We start from the raw sequence: 9,311 nt of genomic DNA on the forward strand, positions 1-9,311 counted from the left end.
AGGATAGTCTCATTTCCTTTCTTGAGTACTCAAGAAGCTTTAAGGAAATTGAAGACCTTAAACAGTATCTGTCTCAAAGACCAGATCCAGTGGCAGTTTTGACAGAGGATGACACTACTGTTGGATTTGGATCAAGAACACAAGACACTTGGAGGAAAATTTGGGATACCAAGGCAGACGGATATGCTTCCTTTATAATGAGGCAGAAGTGTGTTCCAGGCAGCAAAATGTACAATTTGCAGCAGTATCTTTTAAAACAGCTGACCAAAACCACTCCTCCGTCGCCCTCACCATCAGCTTCCACTGCAAGATCACCTGTTCCTTCCACTACTGCCTCGTATCAGCCTGGTGAGTTAATACAATCCATGCAAATTTGCTTATATTGATTCTTAAAGCCTACTGATGCATTTGTTTACTATAAAATGTATTTTATTTTATAGTAATGGAGGAGGATGAAGAACTGGAGAGGATGATGCTGAGTCTTTCTCCAACAAAATATCTGAGTAAGTAAATCATGTGTCATGTGTGTTATATATATACCCATGTCAAATTCAGCATCTTTATGACACATAAAATTGCACATACTGGAGAGAAATCATTTAAATTATAATGCTTGATTTTTAGGATCATCTGCAGCCATGGGATCCACAGTATTATCTACAACAGGTTACTTTCCACATCAGTTTTGGAGGCGTATTCCTTTACATACAGACTTATCCTCCATTTCTGATTTGTATTATCTTATTTGTTGTTTTGGCAGTGTTCTTGCCTGTTCTAAAAAACATGTTCTTTTGTTCTAACTACTGTTAAGGTTTGAATATACCAGTGGTGAGGGTGAGTGCACTTCATGAATTGTATGCATGCTATTTAAACTGTTTTTATTTGTTGTGAAAAGTGGACTGTTTACTTACAGACATTTGAACATTATTAGAATGTGCATTACTAGAATAAATAAAAGAATAAATAGAATAATATAATAAATAATGATTCTAGTCATTCAATGTAATCAAGACAATCAAATACATATCATGTACATTCAGTGTTTTAATATGTTTTTAATTTCCTCCTTGTGCTTTTCCTTGCAGGTCTGCCGCAGCCTCCATCAACACCAGCTCCTGTGTGTAGGCCTTCTTCATGGGGTGAAGGCTCTGTATCACCTCGAGCAGCACAATCAGCACCTGCCCCAATGCCATCTGCACTGACTGAAACCCCTGTTCCCAGCTACTGGAACAAAAAAAGTAAAGACAGTTAAACACACATGCATTCAATGTGTTATACATGCAGATACACACACACACATATATATATATATATATCCTTTGCTTTGTGTTCCATGCAGTTCTGCCACAGCCTTCACCGACATCACATGCCGTCTCTAGTTCTCCCAGTCCACCAGCTCCTGTGAGTAGGCCTTCTTCACGGGGTGAAGGCTCTGTACCACCTCCTGCAGCACAATCAGCATCTACAGGTCCTGCATCAATGGAAGTACCTAGCTACATGCAGGATATTAGCCACTGGAACTGCTCTCTACACCAAAGAATCTGGATGAAAACAGAGATGGAGTCCATGGGGCTCTGGCCAGGATCACACCCAGTGAGACACCTCATGAACATGGTCTCCTTGTGGCGCTATCCACCTCAGCCTGAGCTTATAGAGACCAGCATGGGCCTTCCGTCTCCTAAATACTTCCAGCTCCATCCCTTTTTCATCTGGAAACCTGAGCACAGTATAAGTGAAAGGCTTAGAAACAACTACATCCTGCCCTGTCTCTACAGCTGTCCAAATCCTCATGTTGTGTCCTCTGGTGTGGGAAGACCCCGAGTCATCCTTGGCACTACTGGGCAATATTACATCCTTGCATCACGTCTGTGCTGTAAGGCATGTAAAAAATACTGGTTCGCTGATAAGCCTCAGTGGGTGGACATGCTACCACAGCGATTCAGGAACATCTTGCCAGCCTTCCTCACCCATAAGAAGGCCATCTGTAAAACAGTGATGGATGAGCTGAGGCGCTCTGGAAATTCCCCCAATGACATGGCCAACCAGCTGTCTGAGGTTCTTCACCTTAAGTTTGAAAGAGCCCACCTGGCTTACCTTCTCATTGTGCAGAACGTCAGGGATGCTGAAGCAGGGCTGTATGGCCAGAAAACCATCACAGGGGCATTGAGGAAGGATGACACACCTGCACCGTTTGGGGGTTACGAAGATACTGATGGGTGGCATGGGGTGTCTGTGTCTGCACATTATCTGGTGGAGTGCCTGCTTCAGGAATATCAGCGGCAAGAGACAGCTCTCACTCAGCTCCTTCAAGGCACTTTTGGACAGGTGTTCAGGTCAGATCACACACGCAAAGTTGCTAGAAAAGTGACCCTCTCATCTGGCACAATGTCATCCTATGCTGTGATGAACGAAAACTGGATGATCCTGTCCTGGGTGATGCTGCAGTCTGAGAGTGAGCAGTCCTTAACATCAATGTACTGTGGGATGGCCAATCGCTACAGTGCTGCTGGCATACCCAAGGCCAAGTACCAGTGGGTGGACAGGTAAGCATAATTACATCTCATCACACATCACATAAAGTAGTGTAAGCAAAGGTAATGAATACATTAAAATTTAATTTAATTTTCCTTTTATGTACTTAGGGACTGCTGTGCCGCTTTCAGAGTGATGGACCCAGGACCGTATGAGCACCAGCAGTGGGAAGCTTGGAGGACAACTGATGCTACTGTGGCAGAGGTTACATCAGGAAACCTCAAGAATTTACATGCCGCTTGCCAGAAGTTTATTGAAGAATAACATAGGCTATTCACTTCTTGCATTGCATTGCACACCATAACTAAATCATTCCAATGTTCATTAAAGAAATAACGTGTGTTGTTGCATTGCATTGCACTAACGATCTTAACGTTGTGCACTGAAAGAATAACATATAGGTTATGCACGTTTCGCATTACATTGCATTCCACACCAGAACTAACTCATTCCCATGTTCATTAAAGAGATGATATGTGTGTTGTTGCACCCCAGCAAACACAGAACGTTCCCCTAACGTTCCCGTTTGGTTCCCATTTGGTTATTTTTTTGGGAACCAAACAAGAACGTTCTGGGAACGTTCCCTGTAGGTTATTTTTAGGATCTATGTTTATAACATTAAGGGAACGTTCCCAGAACGTTCCCTGTAGGTTATTTTTAGGTTTAAATTTATAACCTAAAGAGAACGTTCTGGGAACATTCCCTGTAGGTTATTTTTAGGATCTATTTTTATAACTTTAAGGGAACGTTCCCAGAATGTTCCCTGTAGGTTATTTTTAGGTTTAATTTTATAACCTAAAGAGAACGATCTGGGAACGTTCCCTGTAGGTTATTTTTAGGTTCTATCTGCATAACTTTAAGAGAACGTTCCCAGAACGTTCCCTGTAGGTTATTTTTTAGGTTTAATTTTATAACCTAAAGAGAACGTTCTGGGAACGTTCCCTGCAGGTTATTTTTAAGTTCTATTTTTATAACTTTTTATAACCTCCAAATCCGAGACCATGGTCCTCAGTCGGAAAAGGGTGGCCCACTTCAGGTTGGTTCAGTTCCTGCCTCAAGTGGAGGAGTTTAAGTATCTTGGGGTCTTGTTCGCGAGTGAGGGAAGGATGGAACGGGAGATTGACAGACGGATCGGTGCAGCTTCTGCAGTAATGCGGTCGATGTACCCAGACCTAAAAATAAGTTCTATTTTTATAACTTTTTATAACCTCCAAATCCGAGACCATGGTCCTCAGTCGGAAAAGGGTGGTTTGCCCACTTCAGGTTGGTTCAGTTCCTGCCTCAAGTGGAGGAGTTTAAGTATCTTGGGGTCTTGTTCGCGAGTGAGGGAAGGATGGAACGGGAGATTGACAGACGGATCGGTGCAGCTTCTGCAGTAATGCGGTCGACGTTCCCAGAACGTTCCCTGTAGGTTATTTTTAGGTTTAATTTATAACCTAAAGAGAACATTCCCTGTAAGTTATTTTTAGGTTCTATTTTTCTTAAACCAATTGAATGGTTTGCAATGTTTTGTGCTTTAACACCATTTATCAAATGCTTAATTACATGACCATTATCAGGCAGTAGATAATGCCTAAGTAATCAATAACTTTGCTCATTGGTAGGCAGTCTTTTTTAGTTAATTATTTTTAGGTTTTATTTGTATAACCTAAAGAGAACGTTCTGGGTACGTTCTCTGCAGGTTATTATTTTAATATCACTTAACAGGCAGATTACCAACTGACAACGTCGTCAGTACGGTCCCCTAAGGTTATAAGATAACCAACAACGTTCAGATCTATTCGCAATAACTTTTTATTAATGATATTTTAAATTATGTTATACATTTTAATTCTATATGTTTATTTAAATGCTGCGTGACTTTGAAGTGTTTTAATGCGCATGCGCGTAATCAAACACTGGAGCGCGCACGTGTGTTGCGCGAGAGCAGATGGAAACCAGAAACGTCATCAACAACTGACAAACAACAAAACTCCCGTCTGTCGCTGTTGGTTTCACTGCTTTCAGGTAAGTTTAGTCAACAAAATCTCACAAATAATACACACAAACGTCCCTGACACATTTCTTACGTGTAATTGACACGCTTCTGTTGAATATTTACTTTAAAGAAATGGTTTTGTGTCTTTGAAAAAGTCCGTTAGCATCTAAGCTAACCGGTTTCAGAAGAGAACGTTAGGCCTAAGTTACGTTAAGTTAAGGTCTTATTTATGAAAGTTTGGGTTTTTAAACACATATTTAGTGTAGATAACAGTTTTTTATAGTTTTGCTGGTTATTTGTCAATGGGTGATTGGAAGTAAGCTAATTTATTTAACCTAAAAGAATGCACTGTATTGTTAACTTAATCAGTGACGTCACTTACCAATATTGCTAAAATGTGATTTCAGAATAGCGAGAGAGAAAAAAAAATCCTCTACAACAAGGGGTGAGTTATTGTTTAATCATGATAATAATTCCATATGCATTTATTTCACAATATATTATCTTAAGATTTTTATATATTTATCTTTTCTGCATTTCACCTCTGTTCTAGCTTGGTTCCTTTTATTAAACCAATCCCATGTAATATTGTTGGCTCTGTGACAAATAGCTTGTTATGTTCCTAGATCATCATGCTGTGATGGCCTGCTGCACCCCCTGTCCAAGACAATCTCCACGGCTATGAACCATATGACTAGTAAGCAAAACCACCTCAAACATACAGTGCACTACTGTTCAAAGGTTTGGGGTCTGTAAGATTTATGCTTTTGAAATAAGTTTCACATTTTTAAATCATTAACCCCAGGGTTTTTCAGTGAGATTGTCCTTGAGAAGCCTGTAGGCTAAATAATCAGCTAAATAATAGGCGACTAATACAATATTATAATGGTCATAGTTATAATAATAATTAATTTAACTATTATGATAACATGATATCCTGATATCCTGATCATTAGTATATTTTATTTTATTTCTTTAGGTCTGTTTTGAATTATGTTGGCCAATGAGACTGACACCATACTGTCCAACTCAAAGGTATTTATGTATTTGTATGTTTTTTTTTATTGATCAATACTGAAATTCTTTGTACTTTTAAATGCTGAATGTGGTTCAGGGGGTCGACAACTTTAGGCAGTTATTTTTCACAGATATCTTGGGCAGCTGTGGCTCATACTCTTAGCCTTTAAAAATGTTTGAATTGATATCCCCAATGCAATATCAGGGGGTAAATATATTAGAGTTCTTAAAGTTATGGCTTTACTCTTGTTACCAGATATAATCCCTATTGTTTGACCCTGTGATTCTTCAGGACAAGACCTTGATGCCATCCATAGTCAGTAGATGAAGAAGGTGAGTTTAGCCCATCTTGTCAAAATGCCCATCTTGGCAAGTTTCCTCGTAAACAGTCTTGTGTGTTTTAAACAGAAAGAAAACGGATGAGTGTCATTTATATTAGGTCTGCGCATTCGTCTTAAAGGGACAGTAGCCTAACGTACCCACAGCTGTTTGTGTCGCCAATGGTGATCAAACATCAAAAGAGAAAATGACTTGTAGCTTTAGCAAAGATACATTTAATTAATTTATAGTTATTTTATTTTTACAGTGAAGACTTATTTTACATTTTGATAATTCAATTTCTGTACCTGATGTTTTCAGATTTAACTGAAAAACATAATGCACTGCTTTAGGGTTGTGCCGATGGACGATATCATCGTCCATCGTGATGGCTGACCGACATCACGATGGAGAGCCACCATCGTGATGCCACGCCCCCCCCACCCTGTCAGACCAGCCCAGTCTCACGGCAGTTCGTTTTCGTGTGTACACCAGTGGTTGGGAACCTATGGCTCGTGTGGCTCGCAAGGTCTCTCACCCTTTACCAACAAATGATCAAAAAATAAGACGTGTGTGTTCAGTGCTGTTCGCGAGTGTCACGAGTCACCACAGCAATCAACCAAACGCTTACGTTTCTGTGGTAACCTAACAGTTACAGCTCCTGCACTGGGATTCAAGCAGAGCAGCTTGTTTAAGGTGATGGCGAAATTCATTTTAAAACAGCAATGAAAATGTAAAAGTAGGCTTTATAAACTTTAATATATCCTTTTATTGAAACGGGTGTTTTGCTGTGCAAAGAGAAACATTTCACCCGTTGGCCGCTGGTACTTTCACTTTTTTGCCGCAGAGACCCTTTATGTCCTATAAATGTATCGTATTGTTGATAATCCGCGCAGATTTCAGTTGACGATTATGTAAAGTTAATAACAAAACATGAATGAGAAAGAAAAGAGCAGGATGTGCAATTGAAAAGAAATATTAAAAGCACGATAAGCCGCGAAAGAGAACTGAATTCTACTGACAGGATGCTGCGCACGCGCTCCGAGCGCAACATAGTAGTCTTTGTCTTCGGTTGCGCGCCTGAACGGCCAAATAAACATTTCAAAATGCCAAGCCGAGTATTCCCGTGGCGTAAACACAGTAGATGTAAGTAGCTACAATGTGCACTCTCCCTGTCTCTTCGTGATCGTCAGCACCCCCCCCCCCCCCCCGACGATATCATCGTCCATCGCGATGTTTTACTGTAAACATCGTCAGCTACCAATTTAGGGGACATCGCCCAACCCTACACTGCTTATTTCAACTGTATTTTTCTTCTATTGTATTTATCTATGCTTGTTATCTATTGTAATTTTCTATGCAGGTTCACTCCTCTACAAAATCCCCCCAATAGGGGTTATGCGGAGCGCCCAGCGGTCGAACCGGAAAGAGGTCTAAGCATTTCTGCTTTTCACTTCCGTACACATCTGCAGCGGTAGGTGATCTAGGTTTACTGTTAATTTTCGCTTATTACACTAAAATTCTTATTTCTGTTTTAATTAAAATGTCACGAATGCTAAAATATCAGAAAAGGGAACATCCGAACAGCAGTTTTTGTTGTGTGCCGATCTGCTCTATGTCGGGGAAAATGAGTAGTACAGAAGTACAAATGGGTTCTGTACTCATAAAGTGACATCAACATTCGCGTCAGCAGTAGCATTCGCCATCAGGCAAGTGTTATTTAAATAAACTCCTGATGTACTTACAAACTTTCCAATGCCTGGTTTAATGAGTACAGAACCTATTTGTACTACTGTAGAAGTTTGGTGACATTCTGGCCATTATTAGTGGGGTAATTTACGAGATACAAACCTGGAGCCGCGCATGCACTAAACCATACGGCTGATATCTCTAAATAAACTCTACATTTTTCAATATTGTGCAGCCCTAATATTGAGCATATCTTAAAGTGAACTTGGAATGATAATTTGTGATACCAGGTGAGATGTATGTATGATAGATTTTGAACTGTAATATATATTTATTTATTTTTTTCAGGTTTTCTGGGATCCCAGCGGAAGGCATCAAGGCATCAGATGTTGGCCTGGACAGATGTTCCTGTAAACTACACCGACCTTTGCTTTTGCATGGATGGCTGATTATTACCATGTTCTGTGAGGGCATCATTATAGCAAAACTGAGCACCTGTGACAGTGGAATTTGTAGGTGTAAAGTCACAGATAAAAAAAACAAAATTGATAGTAGTTTCAAACTTTTTTTCTCTTTCTCTCTCATAAACAACACAGCAGTTACAGGTTTTCAAATTCTTCATTGGAGGTGAGACTTATACGTTATATGTAGAGCGAATTCTCAGGTCAGAGTTCACTAGACTTGAATATTATTTTCTCTGTTTTTTATTTGACTTCAGAGTCGAAAGTGGGCTTAAAGGGTACATAGGCTTAATGGGTATCCTTACCCCTATATAAAACATTCCTTTTTTGATTTGTAGTCTGAAATAATAAATAGTGCAATATAAATAAATGCAATGTAGTGTTTTCAAATATATACATTTTTCTATACACATTGATGCTGAAATATCTGAATAAATACACGATACCAGCAGTGCTCGTGCTCTCATATCTCCTACAGCTTGTGACACACAATCCCACCTCACTCTTTTCATTTGCTCCGGAATAATTTTAATGCCATTACAGGGCTTGAATTTTGGCATGGGATTGTGTGTCCATGTAACGCGTTGTCTTTTTATTTTCTTGTTAAATTTGCAGATGGTTTTGGGAGTTTAAATGTTTTGAGCGGAGTGAAGATTGGCACATTCATGTATATTGTATATAAATGAAGACTTTTTCAATTTTGTTCTAAGTTATAGGCTACAGTTTGCAAAAAGATAGTTTTAATTAAAATGTTTGTGCAGTTTTATTTATTGAAATATTTTCATGTTTGAAATATTAAATGTAAATTACTGTTCCTGAATACATTTTGCTAACGCTGTTTTTGATGACTTATTTTAGGTTGATAATTAAACAATGAATCAACAAAAACATGGATTGTGTGCTGATTTATTTATTTAATACAAACTGATTGATTTACTTATTAATGATAGTTTCTGTAAATTCAATTTATTGTAATAATATATCCATAGGATTTTTAAGTGTTTGAACAATAAACAATGTAGAATATGTTGTTTGTAGACCTATAATTTGTGTACAGGCATATCAGGATGTGTAGACGTTTGGAGAACCTTCCGGGAACGTTCCGAGAACCTTTCGGGAACGTTCCCCTAACCTATAGGGAACGTTCTATTAACGTAAAGAAAACTTTCTTGGCTAACCAATAGGGAACGTTCTTGGGAACATTCCGGGAACGTTCTGGGAACCAAAAACTAACGTTCTCAGAACGTAAAATTGTTAGCTGGGACTGCATTGCACTAACGATCTAACGTTGTGCACTGAAGAATAACATATGCACT

At 39.2% G+C, this 9,311-nt stretch overlaps 1 protein-coding gene and 1 long non-coding RNA gene across 2 annotated transcripts; both read left to right on the forward strand.

The window, feature by feature from the left end:
• Positions 1–209: 209 nt before the first annotated feature.
• On the forward strand, positions 210–2,796 carry LOC309514024 (uncharacterized protein; the record flags this gene model as incomplete). The annotated part of the gene is made up of 5 exons (XM_082190139.1): positions 210–348; positions 441–503; positions 625–1,238; positions 1,340–2,543; positions 2,643–2,796. Exons 3-5 carry the CDS (start codon positions 1,187–1,189, stop codon positions 2,794–2,796), a joined length of 1,410 nt encoding a protein of 469 aa, XP_082046265.1. The 5' UTR covers positions 210–348; positions 441–503; positions 625–1,186.
• Positions 2,797–3,749: 953 nt separating this feature from the next.
• On the forward strand, positions 3,750–8,887 carry LOC309514177. The gene is made up of 7 exons (XR_014211619.1): positions 3,750–4,539; positions 4,918–4,955; positions 5,137–5,207; positions 5,490–5,545; positions 5,820–5,860; positions 7,209–7,319; positions 7,883–8,887. It is a non-coding gene; the product is annotated as an uncharacterized lncRNA (long non-coding RNA).
• Positions 8,888–9,311: the final 424 nt, after the last annotated feature.

Source organism: Leuciscus leuciscus, assembly GCF_965113295.1.
Source record: "Leuciscus leuciscus genome assembly, chromosome: 14".
NCBI lineage: Eukaryota > Metazoa > Chordata > Actinopteri > Cypriniformes > Leuciscidae > Leuciscus > Leuciscus leuciscus.